Source organism: Sorex araneus, chromosome 1 (genome assembly GCF_027595985.1).
Source record: "Sorex araneus isolate mSorAra2 chromosome 1, mSorAra2.pri, whole genome shotgun sequence".
Classification (NCBI taxonomy): domain Eukaryota; kingdom Metazoa; phylum Chordata; class Mammalia; order Eulipotyphla; family Soricidae; genus Sorex; species Sorex araneus.
This window is the reverse complement of record NC_073302.1, coordinates 248,332,606-248,358,413: the sequence shown is the minus strand read 5'-3', so window position 1 is coordinate 248,358,413 and position 25,808 is coordinate 248,332,606. Positions and strand designations below refer to the sequence as shown.

The window sequence follows — 25,808 nt, the reverse complement described above, 5'->3', positions numbered from 1 at the left end:
CAGTTTCTCTTTCATTTTTCTGGGCCCTAGCTGGCCGTGCTCAGGACGGACTCTGGGCTCAGTGCTCAAGGATCACAGCTGATGGCGCTCAGGAGACCGTATGCAGTGCCATGGATCAAACTGGGATCGGCCACTTTGACAGAAAAAAAAGGCCAAGGCAAGTACTTTAACCTCTGTACTATCTCTCTGGGTCACAGATGTACCCTTTTATCAGACTGCTCTGATACACTTGACCCAAGTACCGCGTCTTACCTCTACCATCAATTGCCCCCATCCGATACCCCCACCACCTCCTCACAGGAAAGCCATCCTTTCCTTTACTAAGCAAGGAAATGTGAGCAGCTGTCAAAGGCGGGTTTCCAGCACTTTTTTAGTGGTTCAGGCTTCGGTGTGTAACAGGGGGGTGTGCAGCCCCCTGTATGACCCACTAGCTCTCCAAGCATGCCCCCACTCTTCATTCCAATCATAGAGTGGATCTAAGTCAGGCTCAGAGCTTCTACCTGCACAGCACAGAGCAATGATGATGATTCTTTGCTGAGAGGTGCTTTGAGACCCTGGCAAAGCCTCTCCTCAAATATCAAACATCAAATTATGTTAATAATAGCTTTACAGTTGAGTGTTTTGTGCTCTTCTACTTTGCAAAATGGCAATCTATGTATTATACACACGGCAATACTAATCAAATAGAACATGCAATTAGCTGGAAAATTCCCTACCTCAAACCATTAGGGATCAATTAGTCAACAAGCATTGTCTGTGCCCAGGCCTGTCTGGGCACTTGAAACACAAAAAGGGAAATGGAATATGTCTTCTTTTGAGGAGATTATAATATAATAGAAACAGCACATTTGAAAGGAAACCAATTCATACGAAGGAAGAGAGAGCAGCCTTGCTGCCTGGCATAAAATAGGTGCTCCGTGAATGTTGGTTGAATGAATAAACGAATAAGTCACTTAGTATTAGATGGATGCCAAAGAAATAAGTCTTAAGAGTTAACAGGAGAGAAAATTCGTACTGGAATATAGAAAGAGGGCTTAGTAGGGGCATATGATAAAGAAAAACACAAACAAACAGGGAACCTGGGACTATTCCAATCATGGCAAGAGTATAAGCAAAAACCCAGAGGAAAAAAATTGAGAAATTGGGCTGAAGAAATAGTACCGGGGTAAGGGAGACCCTACTTTGATCCCCAGCATCACCTATGGTACTCTGAGACCTGCCATGGGTGATCACTGTGTACAGAGCCAGGAGTAAGTCCTGAAAACACCCAGGTATGGCCCCCAAACCAAAACCAAACAAAACCAAACAAAAAGCAAAAACAACAACAACAACAAAAAACAAGTAAAGATAGAATGATTGGACAGGAAAGGGATGAGATTAAAAGCATGGAGAGAAAGTTGAGTTGTACTAGTGGACGAGACAGATGGAGGCTCAGAAGCCAGGGCAGAGTCGGGCTTGATGGGGCGGCCAATTGAAAACTATTGAAGGTGCTTGGGCAGCAGGCAGACATGATGAAATTGGAGATTTAGGAAGATGAGTTTGGCAATGGTGCGTGGAATGAACTGGAGGCAGAAGAGAATGAATAAAGGAAATTTTATTGGGTGGATATGTCTGTGCAAAACCAAGGAGCGGCCAATTTTCATTTTCAGGGACTTACTCATATCATCAGAAATGACCCAGGGTGCACCCAGGAGACAAGAGCTAGGATTGTTTTTTAACATTGTGTCGCCAAACTTCAGCGTTTGTCCATACCCCGAGGGAGCAACTTCTGACAACTCAGTTTACCAATTTATAAGAAAATGGTTATGAGGCATCCTTTGAGAGAGGGATGTTGTAATAGGGCAAAATTACAGAAAATGCAAATGATGAAAAAAGTGTTGGCACTACATAAGCACATTACTACATTTAGTAGCATTCAAAGACACTTAAGTCATTTCCTTAGGAAGCTCTATTTGGCCCCTTCTCAATTCAGAGTGGCATTTTTATTATCATAACTGATAGCAGGTGTTTGTGAAGAAATCGATTAGTATGCAGGGATGGAAATTACATTTTCCAAATGAATTGCATAGTCTGCAAGATAGGCTGAAATCTGTGTAGCAAAATGCAAGCAGCTATAAAGCATGTGCCAGAAACATTATTTAAATAAATTATCTGAACATAAATACATATAGGAGAGTGCATCATCAATTATTTTGGGGTCTCTTTTATGAGCCTTTAGAAAAACACTGCTAACAGTTCTTGTGCTTGTTTCTGCCGAGTGACCACTATTCCTGCCACACAGGATATAATGCTGCTTGCTTTTCTGGAATATAAATGTAAGATATTACATATATATTCATGTATGCCACAATACTTAGTTCCCCCTACCACTAATAAGACTTCAATACCATAGCCAATCACATCAATGTTTTTATAATTGAGGCATATAACTGATTTACATTCATGATTAAATGATTTCAAGCTTGATATCTTAAAAAGAAAATTTGGTTAGTCATGTGGCAGCTATGTGGTTATTTCCTAAAGGGTGAGAAACGGTATATTGACTCCACTTAACTTCAGGCCACCTGTTTGTCAACAAAACATTATTAGCTTCATGCTGTCACCCAGAATCCACCCTTTGGATAAAGCTTTTTGGAAGAGGCTAGACTAGGTTTATTGGATAAGGGTTCAAAAGAAATGAAATACTAATGACTTATCATCTATATGTCATTTCTCAGTGGATTCAAACCTTAGAAACTTGAAAAGTCCACTCTATCAATTCTCTCTTATTTCTTTCTGGCACACTGTATTAGAGTTTTGAAAAATGGGTAATCAAGCTTCCATGAAAAAATTTAGAAGTTGCACTGAAAATCCACTCTTTGAGTAAATACAAGGATTAAAAACAAACAGCATGCATCTTTCTGTAAGAATCCATAAGAGTACAATGGGTTTTTAGTGAATGGAGTATTTAGCTAGAAGCTGATATGTGCACCAACAATTTTTATTGAGAAAAAAAGAATACCATGAGACACTTTAAATGGAAGTGATTGTGAACATCATTAAGATTTTGTTTTAAAAAGTTTTGGGTCACATCTTGCCATGCTCAGACTGTACACTCAGGAATTATTTCTGGCACTGGGGTACCAGATGGGATGCTAGGGAATTAAACGCAGGTTAGGTGCAAGCAAGGTTAGTGCCATAACCACTGTACTATTTCTCCTGCCCCTTACAACTTCTTTTGGGGATTTAAAACTGTTGCTTGATTTAGTGCTTCCACATCATCACTAATTCTTTCACAACTATCCACTGGGAACCATGGTTGGTTCTGGTCATACAGGAATCCATTTCTACATATTCAAGGTGTTAAAAAAAATGCTGTGACTTGAGATTTGGGTGTTGAAACAAAAATAAAGTAACATTGAAATCACGTATTACCAAAGTGATTCTCGTCTGTGCAAACTGGATCCAAAGATGAAACTGATCTGCAGAAGAGGCTTAAAGGCATTATACGACCTCATGGTACCCTTTACTGGATTCTGTATAAACCATTGTTCTTCCTGTTAATTATGGTCAAAGTGACCTCGCCTTGTTTCCTATGTTACTGTTTCCATGGAAACAGATAATGGCACACTTAATATCCTTAAGTAAATAATCTGGGAAAAATCGTGAAACACATCTCCGCCCCCTGACACCCGCCTGAGCCATTCTCTGAAAAAAAAAGTGCTATATGAGAAAAATGTAAGTTATTTTGGGTACCATCCCAGTAAGCTGACAGTTTGTTAATATCTTTATCATGTTCAGACAAGATGTAACTAAATAACAAAACACTTCAGCATACTGTTTCTAACAATATCTGGATTTCTCAAGAACAGGCATCGAGGTGCCTTCTGGGCGCTCCGTGTTTCACACTCTGCATGGTGATTTCTCTCCCCTGTGCCAAGAAGGTCTTTATGGAGACAATTTCCTCAGCGGGGACCCAGAGAGATAATGGTGTGGAGAGGCCCAATGCCCCAGGAAGGCCTGAAGGCGTGGGAGAGACCCCAGTGGGCAAGCTTCCTGGAGACCTGGGAACTCTGGGGCCCCGCCTGCTTCCCTGAATTCAGACTTGGCATGCAGGAGGCCAGGCTCGGAGCTGCTCCCCTGTGGCAGAGGCCAGCAGTGGCACCCTGTGTGCCCAGCCTCCCACCTTTCCACTGAGAGGGAATGCACTTTGGGGTCCGGGAAGGAGCTGCCGCAGGATTTGCCATTTGTGTGGTTCTTAGTGACGGAGTTGGCGCTCCTTCTGAACACTCCACACCTCTGCTGCCTCTTGCTGCTGGAAAGGGCCTGGGTCACTGAGTCACAGCATGAGGAAAGTGCCCAGCTATAAGGAACATCTGCTTTTGTCTTTCCTATGTCCAAGAGAGAAACTTTTTGGGGTGATTGTTAAGTCACTGAAGAGTTTTGAGTTTAATTATGGAACAGTTATTACTTGAACCCGGTGTTCTCCCAATGTTGGCTTGATTTGGAATCTCCCTGGAGGGCTGGGGTGGGGGTAGAGAGAGGAGAGAGAGACAGACAGAGATAGATACAGAGAGACAGAGAGAGAGGAGAGAGAGGAGAGAGGAGAGAGAGAGGGAGGGAAGGTGAAGGGAGAGAGAGGAGAGATAGAGCAGAGGGAGGTAAGGAAAGAGGGAGGGAGGGAGAGAGGGAGGAAGGAGGGAGGGAGGAAGAGAGGGAGAGGGAGGGGGAGGGAGAGAGCACTCAAAGCTACACAGCATGCAGGAGTCCTGGGTCTGATTCCTGGTGCTGTGCAGCACAGTCCCCTGAGCACCATCAGAAGTGTTCTGGGTAGACTTGAGCACTGATGCAGGAGTGGCTCCCCTCTAAAAACAAAAAGAAGGAGGAGTAGGAGGAGGAGAAACAGAATCTCATGCTGACACACAAATGCCGCGGGGGCCCCCGATTTGGCATGTGTGTAAATGACCTGAGAACCTGCATTCCTCCAAGCTCCTGGGCGGTTCGGGCTGTGGTGACTGGGCTCAGGCTGCTCTCTGGCTCTCTGAGAACCGCTGCTCAGAATCCTGCTGGTTTGTCCCCTGCCCCTGGACCCGGGCTCTGGCTGCTTTGGACAAACCTTTCTGATGGCAACACAATCTCGGCCTATACTCTGGTTTCATTCTGAGTGTGAGTTTTTTTTTTTTCCCTACACTAGCCCTGCACCTGTGAAAGCAGACCTGTGTCGGCCCAGTGCCAAAGCCCTGAGCACCTTCTTCATGGAGCAAGAGGGGGATATCAGTCAAAGAAACAGACTGCAGACTGCTGCTTCCCCTCCTGTGCTGCCCCCAAGTTCCAGCTGCAGCTGCAGCCGGCATCAGAGCTGACGGCAATGGCACCAACTGTCCGCAGCTTCCACGGGCCTCGCTCTAAAGAAAGCCTGTCATTTGCCTAACCTCCTTTCTTCTAGCAAAGACTCAATAGGAAACCGTGGTTATTTCCATGTCTCGGATGGTGGGGTCGAGGCTGAGAGGCCACACTGTTGACCAGAGGTCCAGTTACACAGAGCCTATGTGACTCTAGACCCTGGCCTCTATGTGACAGTGTCAGGGCAGCTTCAGCGTCAGGAGAGAAGGAATTTGGGGGGGGTGGGTTAGGGGGAAGACACTGTCTGCTGTCTGCGCTCCTTTGTTCCTGGGCAGAGGTAAATCTCTTCTTTGGGCTGTGCTGGAGAGAGGCTCTACTTTACAGGTGGGGAGGATTTTTACAGGTTTTCTGCAGAACACACTTGGGAATGTTCTGCCCTAACTGAAGGATTAGGGCAAACTACTTGAGGATCCCTCCATCTGCCCGAGTCTCTTGCTTCTCAAGTGACCAAGCTGAGAGCCACAGACCTGCCCCATTAGGAGGGATGCGCCAAGACTCAGGCTGAGCTCAGCTTGGCGCTTCTGTGGGACCAGAACTAAGACTTCCTGCTCCTTTATCTGATCCCATACTTGCTCTCTTCTGTAAACAAATTTGGTCTTTGGGCCACACCTGGCTGTTCTCAGGACATATTTCAGATTCTGTGCTCAGGGATCATTCTTGGTGACACAGAGAGGACAATAGATGTTGTGAGGGATGGAAACTGGGTCAGTTGTATGCTGGGAAGCACCTTAACCCTTGTGCTATCTCTCTAGTCCTGATTCACTTTTATAAGGGCCCTGTATCTTCTTTTGGAGCTAAAGGGTTTGCAAATCTCTCTTTCCACAGAGCTGTGATGCCAGGGTCTATTCTGAATGGGCAGCAAAGGGTTCCAGACAAGGAGCACCCCCATCTTCACAGGAGCAAATGGAAGCCCCCGGAATCTCAGGCTGATGTGTCCCCACTGGACAGGCACCTAGCTGGTTGGATTGGGGAGGGGGCACCCTTCAACCTGCCCACGAGCCTCCTAGGCAGAAGACAAACTCTCATCACTGTTACAACAGCACCTGTATCGCCACTGAAGCAGAAATCTCCCTCAGACCGCTCACGGAAACTCCTTCTGCTCCATTTTTGCAGGATTATTATTATTACAACTTAGCATTGACATAACATTTTATATTTGCCGTGTGTATTATAGACTGCACATTAGCTATGATTATCAGGGAGAGCGAAACGGGAGCACAATGCGGTGTCTATTTCCATCTGTGTGTGAGGGCAGCGGAATAAGGGTAATTTGGAATGCATACGGAAGCCGAGCCTGTTATTAGAAAGGCTTAAGTGTGAGTCTGGAGGCACGCGTGGCAGCAGGAACCGGGATGGGGGTCCCCGGGCCCTGTCTGCACACTGCATATCCTTTTCCTAGGAGAAGGGCATGCCAGAGACCATGACAAAAAGGGGCCGCTCCCAGACTTCGGGTGCTGCAGGGACCTCATATCATGCCTCCTGCTTTTTCACAGGCATCATCAAACTCCCATCCATCCCTCAACCAACCCTGCTGTCCTCAGAGGAAAAGAAGGGAAGAGCTGCTCATTTCTTCCAGGGGAAGGATAAACCTGGTATTTGGGGGCACACTCTGCAGTACTCAAGGCTTACGCCTGACTCCATGTTCAGGGATCACTCCCAGTGGTGCTCACAGAATCATATGTGGTGCTGGCGACGGCACTGGGATTGGCAAGTGTCTAAATCCCTGTACTATCGCTCCCACCCAGTCTGTCATTCAAAGTGTGCTTGAGGGGTTGGAGAGACAGGGCAGGGGCAGGGCTAGGGCACTTGCCTTGCATGTGGCTGATCCAGATCCAACCCCTGGCACCAGACTGATAGCCCCGGGTACTACAATGCCTGAGCAGCACCATATCTTCAGGCTCTTGTATTAGGCTAATGGCCCCGTCAGCCAGGAATCACTGGGAGGGGACCTTGGACCTTCTAGGCACACCCCCAGGCAAGAAATAAATTAAACGCTCTGCACAGCTGTGCTGTCGGGACTTACAGGGTGGCCATGGTCTCAGGGGGCTCAGATGGAGGATGCCTGCTCCAGGCTAAGCAGGACCCGACCCGGCAGGCCTGCAGAAGCTCCCCTGGCTGGGGGTGAGGACACTGTGGCAGAGAAGGTGGGGTAGGGCAGGGCTGCTGGAAAGCTGAAGGAAAATGGAAGCAGGCCCTTTGCAGAGTAGAGATCTTGTTCGAAGAGGGTTCCTGCAGGGGGCAGAGCTGGCACCCATGGGTGCGGGTCAGTGTGGGTCCATCGCGTCCCTCCAGCTCTCCTGCCAACATGCACTGGCAGGGCAACCCTAACCCTCCTCTCCTTTCTTTTTAGATTTCAATTTTCTTTCTAAGTTTCAAAATTTCCCTCATTTCCAATTCCTGGATACAAGGTTCTCCCTCACTCCGTTTGGACCACTTTAAAGATTCTCTTGTTTGTTTAAGAGCAATCAGCCTTGGTTAGACTGGGACAGGTGCCAGGTGGCAGGACTTTCAGGAATAGCGAGGCCTCCCTGTCCTGCCCAACACCCACGGAGCAGCCACAAGTGCTCCACCACGAGGCTTTGCTCTGCGAAATCTCAGCAGACTCTCTGAACAGCTCTGAACAGCCAAACAAGCCTACCACCCTTGAACAGCCACTGCTGAGGAAGGGCTGGCCTCCCTCTTCTCCTCCCATCCCATACATTTCTTTTACCCAGAGATCACTTGTGATAAAAAAAAAGGTTTCTTCCTCGGTAAGTGATGCTTCCCTGTTTCCACTAAGCCTCCCACGCCACTTTCTCTGTATTTCTCTCCTGTTCTCCCATCTCTTGGTCCCTCTCAGAGCTTTGACCAAACAAACCTTTCACTCTGAAATCGGATGTAAAGGCCCGCCCGCCCTGAGGCATGTTCTCAGCTCCAGGCTTTGTCCTTCGCAAGGAACAGCAACATCTCCCACAAAATTTTACCTGTATAACATGAAATACTTGCAAGAACAGACATGAGTGGAATAGGAGCCATTTCCCCGTCTTCTCTGCGCTATCTGTGCCTTGTGTAAAGTCTGCCAGATGGGAACCAAGATAGCTTGGTGAGGTGACAGTGCTTGGCTGCCTGGGAAGTCTTGATGCACCCCCTTTTGCCACCCCCACCCCGATCCGCATCACCGCTGAAGCACACTGGACCACTAGAATCCCCCTTCGCCTTGCATCTATGACCCAGATGGAATGACCCTAACTCTGGACCTGAGCAGCTTAAGGCCAGGTTCCCCCACCCTTGTTTGATCCTTCTGTACCACTTTGCTTTCTCAGGAGAGAATTCCTGAGCCCATTCCAGATCCTTGGAATTGCACCTTCGAGAATGGGGGTCAAGCAAGATATTTCTAGGGCGACTCCAAAACATGCACAAGGTTCAGAACCACCTACCTAGTCTTTAGGGAAGAGACTCCCTGCAATGATTCCACCTAACCTCCTTCTGATCCTGTTAATTTCACTGTTTGCCCACACCTGTTGCTCCTCAGTCTTTCCTCTCAACTTCCCTGATGTTTGGATGAAGCTTTCCCCACTCCCGCGTGGACCATCCACCTGCCCTTCACCATCTCCTCCAGCTCCACTCATCAATCTACCTGTTTCTCCCTCAACGCTCCAAGGCTGTCTCTCCTGTGACGATACTGTGACTAAACACTTCCATAAATCCTCTGGGCAGTGCCTCAACCAGACATTTTTTCCCTGATCCACATGATGTTGCTGTGCGTTACTTTTCCTTGCAGCCATATTTCTGTGGACAGTTCCTGTGGCCAGCATCCTGGAGAGTCTCCATGGGCACATATGACCCCGGCAGGGTGATCAGCGGCAAGGCTCACCCTCTGCAGGCTCGCTTGATCTGGCATTTCCCCATGGCAAATGCCCAGACTCCCCCTCTCATCACTGAGGGAGGAGAAACCAGTTCCCAGCTTTTCTCCCAGTGCCAGAAAAAGACAGGGAGCCTGGTCCTTGCCCCCGACACATTTTCCGACACTTTGTCTTCTCTATTTAGCTGAAGGATACTTGACATGCACATCACAAACTGCACGGGGGGTGGGGGGGGCTGCTTTCACCTGGCTTGCCTGGAACACAAATGAAGAAACTGACCTTTCGTGCCTTCTTTCTTTGGTTCTGCATACTGCCTTTCAGTCACTTCCTTTCCACTAATTTTTATTGTATTTACTTTGGAGGAGTATGGGGAGGGTCTCAGAAGTGGTGCTCAGGGCTTACATCTGGCTCTGCACTCAGAGATCTCCTGATAGTGCTGGAGCAATCACATGCAGTGCTGCGGATCAAACCAGACTGGCCTCATGCAAGGCAGGCACCTGAACCCTTGTACGATCTCTCCACTAATATGAAAATGTTTCTACCAGATTTTAATTTTCATCTCATTTTCGCAATTTTATTTCCTTATGACAACCCTTCCCTCTCTCTCTCTCTTCCTTTCCCCACATATTTTCTTTAGACCCATTATTGCATTTGATTCTCTTGGTCATACCCAATGGTGCTAAGTTCTTAGTTTGGGCTCAGTGCTCTCCTAGCAATGCAGGGGTCAGGGGGGTGTCAGTGGACAATTACAAGTGGTGCCAGGAATCACTAGTGTGTACAAGGGTTAAGGCAAGTGTCTTAACCCTTGTACACACTCTCTCTCTCTCCAGTCCTCAGACCTAGTATTTTAGCCATCAACCCTCATGATGGGACCTGCGTGTGGTTTTAATCTTTTGTGCATCAGAATCTCCATGGGGTAGTATTTATTAATCCCCAGGCACTGGTATTTGTATAGAGCTTCCAACACTTTTCGTAGCCAGTGACGTGAACCGCTTGCATTTCCCTTTATTGGGCTCACCAGCCTCAGTTCCCAGACTGCTGGAGCACTTGGGATCAGTAAAATGCCAAGGAATCCCTTCACTGGCCATTCACAACAGTCTCAAGGAAACTCCCTAGGATAAGCCTCCTGTCACTATGGAGAGTATGGAGGCTTGGGGAAGGGTTATCATTTGCCAAATAATAAGATACTTCAAGAAAATTCCTGACCTTGTCTGGGTCAAAGTTCTTTCTTCATTCTCCTCAGTGACTCTAAACTCCCTACCAGAGATGCTCGTGGTCACTCCTGGAGGTGCTTTCTCAGAGCTTTCCTGACGACTGAGTCACTCAGACGCCCAGGGTGGAGGGTCAGCGTGGGCAGTCTTGGGCCCTTTGTCGGGTCCTCCCTTTATAGGGTTCAGAAAACGGGAAAGAAAGTGGAAAAAAGGCTCCCCCTTAAACACGTATTTTTCAGAACTCCGATTTTCTTCAGAGAGCTCCTGTCAGCATTCTTCTGCTGGAGACATCTCATTACTTCTTCCCATTCCCAGAGCTTTGGTGCCCCAGAGTCCTGCTAGTTCTAACTCAGCCGTCGTTGTCAAGTCTTTGGGCAAGGAGAAATGCACACATTTTAAAAATGCTTTGGCTTGCTAAGTTATAGCAACGTTTCCCTGGGAGCGACTTGTTCTGATATTAAAACCTCCTATATAATGAGCATGATAATCCCTCTCCCATCCCCTTGAAAAGCAGTTTTTGCTTTGCTCATTAAAATGATTTGTTTTTCATTTCTGATGAGTATAATTTTCCAGGTAGTAATGTTTTATTCTTACTAGCAACTCCTTAAAAACCCTCTGTGCATGCTGACGCCCCAGTTAAGCACTATTAATCAAATATTAAATGCTTTTAAATGCTCTACCCCTTCTTCTAATTGAAAAATAGAGCTGTTTGGGCAAGTTTATGAGGTGACCTTGGTTGAATTAAAGAGGTCAGGGATGGCACAAAATTCACAGTCATATTCAATGACTTAAAAGAATGACTTCCCGCCAATTAAGCAGGAATTAGCATGAAATATTTTGTTTCTGAAAGGTCAAAAGGATTCCTCTGAGAAAGCATCTCTCTTGTTACTTGCTTTTTTATCGAGCATGAGCAAGAAGGTACTCTGGGTAGTTTTATATAAAGTGCTTTATTAACATATTGCTGATGATCCAGCATCAATTATCATGTTTCTTAGGAGCCCACATGTTATATAAGAGAGGCAAAAGGTCCAATTCAAATCTAACTTCCCATTTTAGGAGCTCAAGGACCCAACAGCTTTGTTATTTAAAAAGCATACATATTTTTCATCTGTAATAATTTCAAACTAGCTCTTGTGGGGAGTTTCAATTGCTTCCTAGCCTATTCTTTTAGCTCAATCTTCACAGCCATAGTGTCCCATCTTTCAGTGACTGAAAAGGAGATGTCATTCTTTCCTCCTAAAGAGTAACATGAAATATCTGGCATCCAATTAGGGGGAAGATTCTATGGAAGGATAGGAAGGACTGGGCACATGTGGTTATTTGGAGACTGCTGTATTTTTGTGGTCATCAGTTGTTTTGTGGGAACACTGGATATACTGCTCTCCATGCAAACTTCTGGCTTCTGATAAGCTCGAAAGATATGGATTATACATAGAAGAAAGATGGAAGGGAAAGAGAGGAGAGATAGAGAGGTATGTGAGAGGGGAGGAGATAGGGAGGAGAAGGAAAAGGGAGAGGTAAGGAGGGAAGGGAGAGGAGAGTTGGGAGGGGAGGGGAAGAGAGGTGAGAGGAAAGAAGAGGAGAAAGAGGAAAAAGAGGAGAGGAAAGAGGATGAAAGGGGAGAAAAGGAGAAGAGGGAAGGGGAGGAGAGAAAAGGAGGAGAGGGAAGGGAAGGGAAGAGGAGGAAGAAGAGGAAAAGAAGGGAAGAGAGGTCAGAGTGATTGATCGTATCCTCTCAGCTTTCATGGTTCTCTATGTTCAAGTTTCTGCTTGTTCTAAGGGTACAGAGAGCTGAGCATTTATTAATCCATGATCCAGTGCTATTCCAAGAGAAGAGAATTTTTATGAAGTGCCATGAGGATTTCTCAGAGCAGATAAACCAGTCTCTCAGATCAAGGACTAAGTCTTAATTAGTCTTAATTTGATGCTGTAAGATAAGCAATATAACAAGTATTCCTTGAACATCTGTGTTTAACCTTTACTACTACTTTGCACCATGGTATTTGTTTCAGACAGTTCATGGAAGCAAAGAGCCAAGGAGTGAGAAATTTAGGATCTTGGGATGTTCTCACCATGCACCTAGGAAGGTCTAGGGTAACAAGTGGAGATATTTCTTAAGCAGCTGGCTAGTAAAACACTGAAAGAATGAAACACTTCCTGCTGTCAAAAGATCCACCATATACATGTTTGTACCTTAAGCTGTGCCCCACAAAAAACACCTTATGTAAACTTTTAGAATTTATTCAGCATTCTAACAATTTTTTTTTTTGCTGAGGATACAAAGCCACACTCTTTCCTCCCCAATTAACTAGAACATGGTATGGGGGAGGAAAATCATTTATTAAATCAAATATTAATTTCCAATAAAACTTCCTATAGTCTGTGCATTTTGGCTATTCTGAAATTACAGTAGATATTCTTCCTCAGACTTTGATTTTGAAGCTTTATTTCGAGGTAGAGCTCATAAAGGAAGACCTCAGGACTAGGAAGCACGGAGAGGCACTTCAATAAGTTTTGAAATTAAATGGAGGGTCAATAAACCTATAAGCTTTCCCTAGCCCTGAGGCTTTCCAGTGTGTGAAAGCGGGAAATGAGAGGTCTAAGACTGTAGCATAGCACATTTAAAATTGGCCACCATTAAAAATAGAACCGTGTCTAGAGAAATGTCTTTATTTTTCTCTTTCTCTTCTTAAGGAGTTGGAAAACACCAGCCGCAGGTTATGGCAGGGGATGACTTTTGGAAGGAGATGCCAGGCTCCACCAGGCTTCTCAGAACACCTCGCTTCAGGCATACAGTCCTTCCTCTCCTTGCTGAAGGCCACAGAGTGACTTGTTTCCAAGGAAATATTACTGAACTGGAGAATGTGTTGTGCCAATTTCTAGAATAACTTGGATGCTGGAATGTGCTGCCTGTGTTGAAGCTCATCTCTTTCTCTATCAAAAATGAATGCCCATGCTGAACATAAGTCCTACTTAGCTTTGTGTTACCATCTAAGACAATGAATGTCTCTAATCTACCTCTGCCTCCAGATGATGGCATCGCAGTGCCATCCACATAGCAAGGGTCCAAAATCTGAAAAAAAAAAAAAAAACCAAAATCTTTGGTTGTTTTTATTTGGTTACTCTTATGGTGTCATTAGGGCATGTTCTGGAACTTTTTTTTTGTTTTTCAAAGGCAAATTCAGTGGAACTATAAAATGGTCACTGTCCTCTAGAGAAGAAAACTGGTATTTTGGATCTAGTCTTGTCACTTGGGCCAACAGCATAACTTCTCAAATTGGGACTCTGTAGTCATATTTTTGAGGGTTTGGGGGTAGGTAAGGAAGAGTTTGGATTAAAATGTTTCTAAGAATCACTTCAACCCAAAGATATGTCTGTAGTCGATCTCTACTGGGTAAGAACTCAACATGTCTGCCTGATTCAGAACTCAATGATTTCTTGAATCCTTTATTGAGTGGTTACAAACTATGCTTACCCCTCAGAATAGGACACTGTAAGACACTGTGGCTTGGAAACAATTTATGATTTAAAGCAGAAGGCAGCAATTCAATAGACCTTCAGCACTGACACTGGTAACTGTTACTACTGCTGACTTTCTTGAATGATAAGAAATAGTAAAGTGACACTTGCTAAGCAACATGAATTTGAACACATATTCTTCTAAGTAATTTAGAATTGAATATTATTTGTAGCTTAATGATTTAAGAAGTTCATGTACAGCTATTTTGGAAAACTTTGAGAGTCACAAATAAGAAAGTAAAAAATGACCATAACTCACATCTAGAAATGATTGCTTTGAAGATTTTGGTTTATTTTCTACAGATTTCCTACCATATATAAACTATAACACATGCAGAAACCCACAATTGGAATTTGCCTTGATTAGAAGCATCTTTTAAAACTGAGCAATCTGTTAAAAGACTCTTATGCTATTACACAGTCTTTTAAAAGATTTGATTTTTAAGGCTCTGCATGGGTATATGTTTAATTAACCAATACCCTAGTGTTAGTATTGCATATTAACGTGTTCCTAAAGTAATTTTAACCAGTGAAATTTTAGGGAACTGTTCCAAGCAGCAATGACCCAACATACCTGCTCTAGAATTTACAGTGGGTTCATTAAAAAACACCTACAAAATCCTGCCTGAAGCATTACAATTAACAAAATCTGTCTAGCAACTTCTGTTCCAGAAATGTTTTTATTTTTTTGCTACAGATATTGAGTCTAAAATAAAATTTCCTTTCTCTAACCACTTCCCAGAAGGTTTCACACACTCGGTGATAGAATTGGGGAGAAGACTTGCTAAGTGCTTGGTTCTCCAAGGATATTAAAGACATACCCAGATGGAAAAGAAGAATCTTAACCTATATATATACAGAAGTACCTACCATAAAAATATAATTGGGGGGTTTGTGCTACACCTGGTGATGCCCGGGGGTTACTGTTGACTCTGTGCTCAGGAATTAGTCCTGGCAGGTTTGGAGGATCATATGGTATCCTGAAGATCAAACTCATGTCTGTCTTGTGTAAGACAAGTACCCTACCCACTGTACTATATCCCTGATCCCTAAAAACAATCTTGCTAAAATAAACCTTCTTCCTTTGGGACTCCTAAGGATCAAATAATGGCAGGTGAAATTTCTGAGAGAGGCAAGAAAGAAATTTCTTCAAGTTTCTTCTCAGTTACATGACACTGAGTCCTATACTGAAAGTCTGTTAGGTCTCTTCATGTCCTCACTTTCTTTGTTCATGGGGAAGACCTAGAATGTTCAGGTCTTTCAGTAATGAAGCTTATGGATAACACAGTTAGGAGTTATGATATAATAGTTTTAGGTCACCAACTATGTTTGGATAAACAACACGGCATAAAAGAGAGGAGGATTAGAACAATGATGTTCATAAATGGCACATCATAGTGCTAAGATGCTAGTAACCCACATGCTTTAATATAGTCTGGTATTGATTCTCTGGGCCAATGTCCCACTTCAATAGGGCTACAGTCATACTTTAAGACTTTAGATGGAGAGGCATAGAGTAAAATCAATAGATACTATCTCTCCACTACCAGCCAACTACATATCTATAGTGTTTCTCTGCCACGCTCACATTTTAAGATACCTTGAAAATGCTTTAGGGAAGGCTGGCCAACTTATTAGGCTTTTCATAACTTTAGGTATCCACTCTACCTCAAATATTATAGCATTCAACTCCTAAAGGTTAATTGCTAAAAGAGCCCAAGATCTGAAAAGATGCCATCATTCATTCTATATTTCCAACCTCATGAACATATAGACATTTACTTGTTTCATAAGGTGGCCTGAATGCAAGAAAACCATATAGAATTACTATCTTTGAGCTTTAGAAAACCCATAGAAAAATGCATGCATATGGAGCTGGAGAGATAGTTCAGAAGGTAAAGGGCTTGTCTTGCATATGAACAATCTAAATTTAATCCCTAGTACCACCTTTGGTCCCCTGAGCCCACCAGGTGTGATCCCTAAGCACAGAACCAGAAGTAAGTCCTGAGCACTGCCAGATGTGGCCCCCAAAACTGAACAAAACAAAATGCCTATATAGATAAGCTATACAGAACAAAAAATAGTTATAAAGCAAATAGTCTTTTGTAGTATTATACCTACTACAACTTTATTTTCTTTGTTTTCTTAGTCATTTGTTTCCCCCAAATCACTAGGTCATCATTTTTATATGAGAAACAAAAATTTTGTTTTATAATATTGCATGTTGCTGGAGGTCAGTTGCTGATCTATGAATATTGTGTTCTAAGAGCATTAACTAAAGTCACAGGTGGGCAACTTGACAAATTACCCCAATGCTGAAAAGGATGGTTTTCAGTTCATAACCAGAAATTCCACATTACTTACAAACTAAAAGCAAAAGAAATCAGGAACCTACACTACTTTTTGTATTTTCAGGAAAGAAAAACAGAACTTTCAAACTTGGGACTGGAGAGATCACTCAAGGGGCTAAGCCCATGGTTCGCATGTGGGACATTCAGGTTCGGTCTTGACAATAGCAAATTCCTCCCTATTCCGCGCCACTGCAAGGGAACCCTAAGCACTGTGCTGGGAATGGTGCCGAGCGCCACTAGAGGTGGCCCCCCAACCAAACCCAAACTTTCAAACTTACTCAGAGTCTGCCATGTAGACTTCCCTCAGAAATATTCTGGTATTTTCCAGAAGTTGTGCAAACCACACACATTCAATAATGCTGCATTAATTTTGCTCAGACGCAAGCTGAAAACATATTTTCACATCCTGTCAGAACAAGATACTAAGAATGTCGATAAAATGACACTAAAATAAATGTAAATTTAGATTGCTGTTACAAGTGGCTGCTTGGCTTCGGGAAGATGTTAGGTTGCTATAGTTTTTCCATAGCAACTTTGCATCTTATGACATAAATATTCCCCCTTTACAGCCTGCTATGGAAACAGAATTATATCTCCTCTCCTATGTAATGATCCTGGCATCAGACCTTATCAGAATGAAAGGCCCAGAAAACACATGCGGCTGTAATCCCGAGCACGACTTTGCTGGTTGTGGAGAGGTACTTAGCCCTGGACTTGCAGGGGCTATGCTAAAATCCTGTCCTAGATCAAGATCTCTGCAGTTGTCTCTTTCTGGAAGATCTGTTAACTTCCCCACTTTTCCTTTGCCTGCTAAACTGCTCAGCTGGCTCTGCCAGACTCCAAGCTCTGCCACTAGGCAAGCGGATTAGGCTTAGTGGAGCTGGATTCAGCTATTGCAATGGCACTGGTGAGCATGTGCTGGGCTGACACTTAGGACGTGTTTGGAAAACCAGCCCAGCTCCAAGCTACTAACGACCCACCAGCTGCTGACTGATTGGGAACCTCAGCCAGGGCTCTGCTGGGTTTATAGAGGTTTACGCACAATTGAGTGGTCAAAGCATTGAGAAATACGTGATTTTACCACCAAGACCCAGTTCCAGCACCACGAATCAGTTCTACATGAAACACATAATTATGGAAAATATGTGCCTTTAGGAAAGAGATGTGCCATTGGGCACTACATCAAAATCAAATCATGAGAGTTTCTAAGTTCAAAGATGCCTTAGGCTACACATGTGAGTACACAACAGATAAGCACAGTCTGGCAGGGCTTGAAGGAGTGCTTCCGATACAAAAGGATCCTATGCTACAGGATCGATCTAATAGCACCTGTCTCCTGCATCTAAAAGGGAAAGCAATTTACAAACAGAAATGATTTATATGCTTTTTAGAAACAAGTCCATTATGAAATGGGACCTGCAACTGTATGTGAAATCAGGGAACAAAAAAAATCTACCCCAAATAAACATGAACTTGAATTCCTTTGATAAGCAAGATTTTTAAAAAGAGATGAAACAGAAAAACAGTTGGGGGGAGAGAGAGAGAGAGAGAGAGAGAGAGAGAGAGAGAGAGAAGGAGAGAGAGAGAGAGAGAGAGAGAGAGAGAGAGACAGACAGACAGAGATTTGAATGCCACTCTTTCCACATTAGAAGATTTCTTTTATCATGTTTAAGCCAGACTTTCTTTTAATTAATCTCATTTTCTTGTTTGGTACTTGGTTTCCCAGAAGTTCTGCAGTGGTTGAAAATAAAATGCTTTTCTTTTATGTGGTGGCAGTTGATGATCGTGCTTGGGCTCCATTTTTCCTACAAGTTTGCTGCGACACATGAAATCACAAGTCTGGTCACAGCTTCTCCATTCAGGCTTCCTCTCAAAGACACCTGCTTTTGGGATTGGTGAGGGGAGCTGGTTGAGGGGCCTCAGCCCCGGGTACATGACCTCAGACTCACTTCCCTGGTCTGACTGTTCGGTTGCAGAGTTCCTATCATTCCAGTAAAAGCCTGCTTAGATCACATTCTATGTTTCCTAAAAGTGAGCATCTGTGCCAGAGCAATAGCACAGCGGGTAGGGCATTTGCCTTACACATGGCCGTCTTGGGTGGATTCGATCCCTGGCATCCATATGGTCCCTCGAGCAATGCCAGGAGTAATTCCTGAGTGCAGAGTAAGGAGTAAGCCCTGAGCATCACTGGGAGTGGTCCAAAAAGCAATGATGTGTATGAGTCATGGGTTCCTCCATTTGTGGGGTAAGGGACCCAATAGCCTTTTCTTCTTTGTCCGTGCTCCTACCAAGGCCAGCAGGAAACCTTCCTCGAAGTCTGTACCTGATTGCCATCCCCTGGTTGAGCATCACAAAGGTACTCTAGCCCAGGCAGTAAAACCAATCAGGAAAACGTAGATAATCCTGGTGTTCCAAGAGACCAGGGGCTTGCCAGAAAGAACCTTTATGAATTATTTTGAATGGAAAGCTCCCAGCTACATATAAAACTGTTCAGATAGTCTGAATACGGCTAATACTAACTGAACTTAATTATGAGCCCCTGATTTGGGTTTGTTGGCTGAATGAAGTGGAAAATCCTAATTTGACTCCTTAGCGAAAATTATTTTTTTAAACTCCGTACCTATGTGTAGTGAATTTCCACGGAAAACTGACAGTCCAGAAAACATGTCTCATAATTAAAAGTGTTTGCTCCTCTAAAGAGCTCGGAGATTAAATAGGCTATAATTAAAATTCAAGAGCATTTGTTTGTGCGTTAGAGAATGGTTTAAGGGTTGTCTATTAGGCAAAGGGTGTTTTTTTTTTATTTCAGCCTTCTAGAATTTGTATTGTGTGTACCACTTACACTCACCAAATAGTGGATAAGAGGCACGCACAGCACAATGTGTATTTTGCTTTCTAATGAATTTAAATTAAAGCTTGCCATTAGGCATTGTATTCTTTTTTTATTAACCTAAGATATTTATTGCTCCTCTTTAAAAATCATCACATATCCTCGAGGGCAGGCTTGACTGTGCCTAACCCTCTTTATTCCCTTGGGCCCATAGCACCATGAACAAAAGAAGATGCGTGCCAAATGTTTGTTGATAATTAGACTAATGCTGAGTTCCAACTCTCTGGGCCATAGCCTCTGCAGCATGTGGCACAGGACTCTGTGTGTCTAAAGTTCTGAACATTCTGGAGAAATGAATCATCCTTGTTAACATCTTAATGCCTGCCTCTTAAATTTAATTAGCGCCAATGTTCTTAGGATTCCCATCTTCCTAGCTATGCATGAGACCAAGGCATCTAGGACAAAGAACAGCAGGAGAACAGGACACAGGAGACCCTGAGGTGACGGCCTCATGGCCAGGCACTGGTGCATGAGGATATTTGTTGGGAATCTAGCAGTGCCAATATAAATAAACTAATAATAAATAAGCTGGTTTGGGGGGAGGGTTTCTCCCAAGAAGTGCTCTCTAGAGGCCCCATGGCCTCTCTCAGTCATTCTCAGCCAACTCTGCTAGACTATGGTTCAGAGTATGGGCTAGAGGATGGGGTGCTTGCTGCTGGGGTCCTGAAGGGCTGGGATTCCCCAGGTCACCCAGACAGTGATTGGGGGCACCCAGGATGCAGTCTGTGATGTCAAGGGATGATGTGGTGCTGATGAGGCATGTGAAGTTGTCCACATGTGCACCTACTAGTCCTCCCCATCCCCAACCACTCGCCTCTATTTTTCTGCCCCCAGGTACAGAGAGACAGTGGAGGGGCAGGTTTAACTCACATTGCTGAAACAAAGGGGCCCACCCCCACTCCCAGTCTGGAAGGTGGGAGGGAGGGGGGCAAGTGAAGGTGGCAAGGAGAAGACAGAAATGAAGAAAAAAGTGAGGTGTGGAGGTGTTGAGGGAAAGATCTGGCTGTAAGAGCTTGGCTTGATGACGCCTAAAGGCAGGCTATGTTACAATACATTTGAATTTCCATTAAGATCGTCTTCACAGACTTCGGAGCCGGGTACCCATCTTCTTAAATTAATGCTTCGAGGACTCTTCCTTGATTTTCAAACACATGAACTCATTTTCATTTTTATCGGCTTTTCAGTTTCGGTCCAGTGAATTTCCCCTTTCGAGGCAGCAGACTCTGAAACCTGCTCAGCTGCACGGGGGTTCTACCATGGGCCCTGCAGTCCTACGAGGGATCCACGCGGGGCCAGAGCAAAAGGACAGTGAGATGCTCTTCGCAGGCAGAGGAGCAAAGCTAGATGGGGAAAAAGCTTCTTTGAAAAAGCAAAATCAAAGCTCAGGAATCTCACAAGTACTTGCAGGATGTATTGTGCCTTTCTGAGAAGCCCACATCGATGGCTTCCCCTCAGAAATGAAGGCCCCGTGAGACCGTTTCTGTTCTAGGAAAGGAGTAAAGAGAGGATCCCACAGAGGGTTAAACCAAAGCGTGTCCTGGTGTAGCCACGTGGCTCCTGGTGGGTGGGTGTTCTCCGCTGGAGTTGCCAGGAGTTCCTGATTCAGGTATTGCCCAGGAGGTCCAGGTAAACTTACTGCTTTTGCAGAAAGGCAAAAGGCTGCGGGTTCTCTCATGGATAGAAAACTCACAGGCCCACAGGGTTGGAGCATGGACTCTGCTGGCAGGGGCCCTGGTTCTATCCTTGGGCAGCATGTGATCTCCTGAACACTTCCTGGGGTGCCTCTCAAGCGCTGCCAGTAGACCCAACCCCCCAAACAAGCCAACAAAGGGCAGAGAAATCATCTTTGGTCTGGTCTTGGACAAATTCCGTCAGGGCCGAGGGGCCTGCTAGGGGGTGATGGACAAATGCAAAGTGTGTCCCTGAGAATGAGTGATGCATCACTCGAGGAGTCACTGCTGAAAGGTGGGTTTCCCTGAGCTGGGGGGTGAGGGTGAGGCACTCCCCGGTTTGGCACCACCTTGACTGGGTGTATGTGAGGCTCAGGCATGGGCCTGAGATTTCCTGCTGCGCCTGCAGAGAAGCAGGACTCACAGGAAACAACAGCCAGCCAGCTGAGGAGCCCCTGGGATAACACAGATGGTTAGTTGCTGCCCTCCCCTCTAATCCAGGCTTTTCCAGTGTGGATGATACTGACTCCCCACTGGGGACGGGGCACCAGAAAAATCCAGGGGTCATTTCCCAGATGCGTTTATGGGACACATTCTGTCCTTTTGCTTGAAGAAGGCAGATGTCCAGGGGGGCACTGAGGAAGTCTTGGTTCTGTTTTTGTTCTTGTTTTTCTAAAAGGGGGCAGTAGGTAGGCCAGGTCAGTTTGGGAATGCTGGCTGTCATCCATCCTGTATTTTGCTTCATAAACCACAAGCCATATTCCTTTGGGAAGCAGGAGAAATAAGACTTTGAGCCCAGGGGTCTGGCATCGGAACCCCACTTCTTTCATTACCCCCACTTAGCACCTGGCACGGGACCTGTACAGAGCTGGAAGATCACTCACTTGGTTCACCAAGTGCCAGTGCAGGGAGGGTGACGTGAAAGTTCAGGGCTTACTTTCAGGCTGAGAAGATGGCGCTGGGGAGATCAGATGGTTAAAACCCCAGGGCATGCTGGGAAAAGGACTCTTCAGTCAAAACTCTGGGGGAGGGGGTTCTGGTGGTCCACTACCAGGAAGAGGATCTCTTGGCATCCCTGGATTCACCCGAAGTGGAGATGGGGGTGATTCTACAACATCCAGGCTGGCTGGCCTGGTTATGGCATCTCCTCAGCGGGCCTTCTGTTCAGTCATTACTATTCTGACTCTCTCCTGAGCAGGCTATGAAATTATACGCATTTCTTACTTGGGAAATTGACAGGTTGTTTAAAAAGAAATGTCATCTCCCTCTCTGCAGAGACACCACAGGTTGAAATCGGAATTTCTAATGGACCCAATCCTTTTCTTCAACACCTACCTGAGAAGGATGTATGGATAGCAATTGCCCGTAAACCTGGCCTTCATCTAGAACCTTCAAAAATGATGAAAGCATGTCTTTTATGGAAAAAAAAAGATTTTATTTATTTATCTTTTGAATCAGAAGAACTTAATGCGGGGCTAGAGCAATATACAGCAGGTAGGGTGCTTGCTTTGCATGTGGCTGACCCAGGTTCAATCCCCAGCACCCCAGGGGGTTCCCCCACCCAGTCCACCAGAAGTGATTCCTGAGCTCAGAATCCGGAGCAACCCCTGAGCACTGCTGGGTCTGGCCCCAAAGCCCCAAACAAACTAACATACAAAAGTCTCGAGTTTACGAAAATCATGCTAAAGCTCATCCTTTGCCTTAGCTAGCTGAAGGCCTACTAACGAAGCCAAGAGCCTGCAACAGGAGACATGCCCGCTAGGGAAAGCACCAGATTCATCTTTCCCAGAGGAAAGGTGACTTCAAAAACAGTGGCAGGGGCCTGTTTTCATGTTGAGCTTTAAAAAGAATCAAATGAACGGCATTTGAGCGAGAAAGGAATATTTTTCCAGGTGCTGTGCTTCTCAAGCTTTAGCAGGCACCTGGAGTTCCCGGAGGCTATGGATCAGAGCGCTGGATCCAAGCTCTTGGCTTTCCAATTTGGTAGGTGCTGGGTAAAGTCCCAGAATTTCCCACAGACCACCCTTTTCAGAACTACTAAACTAAGTCACTCAATCCCCCTGCAATATCTGCCTTCTCGCCAGCGTCATGCATGCCTCTAGCCTTCCCCGTTGAAGCCCGACAAGTGCAACAAGCATTGGGCCCACTTTGCCATCTGAGGACCACACAGAATCTTGACTTGGGCTCCTATCCACAAACCGGTGAAGATCCTCTTTTCCTGGTCACCTGGCGCTGGGAGCAAGCCCGGGGACAGGTGTGGTGTTTATCTCCAGACACACAGGAGGAGGCAAAGCAGATCTACGCCTTTCCTCCGATGCTCCTTCTGACAGTGCTGGCAGCGGTGGCGGCTCGTCCCAGCCCTTTGGAACTGGCTTCCCCTTGGCCCGACAGGCTCCCTTGGATTCGCCATTCTGTGAGCCAGCACTTCCTTTGCTTTGTCAAAGTACCGTGAGATTTACATAAAATGGGGAAAGAGTTTTGAATCAATGTCTCAGATTAGACAGGACTCCTCTAAAGCCAGGCTGCTCGACTTCTGAATCACTCTAGGAGCAAGGCCCTGTCCTGGTGTCAAGTGAGGTCACCCCTTTTGTTGACAGGTTAGGTGAAACTCAAATTCTCTTGCATGGCGGCTGGGAGGCTAGATTCTTTAGGATTTAAGAGTGACTGAAACCAAATTTTATCTGCATTTCAGCATTAGCAGAGGCTGCCAGACTCTGGAAAAAGATTTGTATGGAACCAGGTAAATATCCCAGGGGAGGGGCACGGGGGGGGGGGGGATGTGTAATAGCCTCAGACTCACATATAAGAGAAACAACTGGAGTCATTTAAATCACTATGTTCCTAAGAAGCAGTTTAAAGTTCTATTAATAAAAGGCAGAGAGTCACTCAGAGATGAAAGTTTGAGTCTCGATCAAATAAAAGTGAGTTATATGGCCATTTCCCACCGTGTGTGTCCCCCTCCCCACTCCACGGTGTGAAAGACCATTATGCCGTCTCTTAAGGAGGTGGCACTTAACAGCTTTACCTGATTCATCGACTCTCATTTTTTTAGCTGGGCTGTCACAGTTCTCATCATCCGACATTTCCATTTCTTCCTCACGGCGGATCCCCATCAGCTGCTCGCTTTGAGCATTCCGAAGCTCCTGAAAGCAGAGGAGACCCCCCGCGTCAGAGCCACACACACCTGTCTGCCTACCTTTCCCCAGTGGTATTTGGGCAGACAACAACTGACCTACAAACGTGTGGAAGTCAAGGTTCCCACTGCATCGCCCCACTAATCTAAGATGAAATGCAGACACAGAGAATACACAGGGATCTGGTGTCAGACCATGGGCAAACCTCTGCTCTTCCCTCATGAGTCAAGGGATCATCATTAATTATTTAATCTCTCTTGAGTCTCAATTTCCTCCTGAGTATTACCCCTTGCCCTTGCGGGGCTGTTGGGGCTATCAGAGGTGACCTTGTCATCCTGACTCCAGACAGGAATCAAGGATAGCTGATGATTTAGAGATATGAGCAATCACTTTTCAAAAAAGCCTGGTCTACCACTGACCCGGTGCATTATTTTAGGGAAGGTTTCCTCTTTCTTAGACCCATTTTTATTATACTATTGTAATAGTTTTGTGGATAAAATGAATGTAAGATTTTTTGCATTGTGCTACATAGTTGGTTTGCTAAGTTATTGCTGTTAACCACTATTCTGCTTCATATAAAATAGGGCTTCTGCATGTGTGACTGTGCTTACGTATTTACATGAAGACATACACATTGCAGATCTCTAGATGATAAAACTATTGGAGTTCAAAATAAAAACCCTGGGTGTTTCATGTTATCATGCAGAGTTTTTTGTTATTGATATAATGATTGTTTCTAGCATCTCTTTAAGAGTTTAGGGTCCTGTTGTGCTTTTTCCACTTCTAGTGAGGGACTACATTCAAATCTCTTAACTTGAGCCTTAGTCCACTATTGCATAAATGGGGAAAAGGAGGAATACAAGGCTGCTTGAATGCAGGCAGGCATGTAGAAACTATTCATAAAGAGTAAATGAAGTATACATCATTTTTACTGGTGTGCCAAAAAATAAGGATTCTATCATCAGTTGTGTTAAATAATTATGCTGTCATTTTATCAATCTGTACATTCATATTTATTAATTCTTAATTCATTCTGTTTTCTTATATAAATTGTCCTCAAGAATAAAAAGGGTTATAATAAGTCAGAGGCAGAAGGACAAATACCTGATGATCTCACTCATCTGTGGTACATGGTGAAAAAAAATCAAAGGTATGAATAATATCAATCTAAACCTTGGTACTGGATTACATACCTGAGAGTGCCAGATTGGGTGAATGATTGGGGCTGGGGGCAAGGGGGGCAATGTGGATTAAAGTAATACTGGGACATAGGTGAATGGTCTAGGATACATTGGTGATGGGGAAGTGAGATAACAGGATGCATCAAACTAACTGTCAATCAACGAATAGTGGGGAAGGCTGTGAAGGAGAAAGTGGACCAGAGGTAACAGAAAGACTGAGATGGAGGGTCATGGGCACTTGGCTGGCAGTGGTGTGTGTGACTTTCTACAAACACTGTTGTAACCTTATTACCTAGAGCCTAATACTAAAAAAAATAGAGAGAGAAAGAGATGTTTTATTATTCCCAACCTCGATCCTCAATATATTGAAATTTCCAAGTAAAATTCTGTTAATAAAATTTACTTTAAAATAAATAATCTATGAGGTTTAGTTAGACAACTTCATCAAATGTCTAACATATTAAAGGCATGACTTTCTCTCCCTTCCTTTCTTTCTTCCTTCCTTCCTTCCTTCCTTCCTTCCTTCCTTCCTTCCTTCCTTCCTTCCTTCCTTCCTTCCTTCCTTTCTTTCTTTCTTTCTTTCTTTCTTTCTTTCTTTCTTTCTTTCTTTCTTTCTTTCTTTCTTTCT

At 44.7% G+C, this 25,808-nt stretch overlaps 1 protein-coding gene across 2 annotated transcripts in view; it reads right to left on the bottom strand.

The window, feature by feature from the left end:
* The window catches only part of ENOX1 (ecto-NOX disulfide-thiol exchanger 1), a 649,231-nt gene that overhangs the window by 101,375 nt on the left and 522,048 nt on the right, over positions 1-25,808 (bottom strand). For both annotated transcript variants that reach the window (XM_055124381.1, XM_055124426.1), the window contains exon 13: positions 23,891-24,008. In XM_055124381.1, the coding sequence (XP_054980356.1) occupies positions 23,891-24,008 (118 nt within the window). The remainder of the gene's footprint in view (positions 1-23,890; positions 24,009-25,808) is intronic.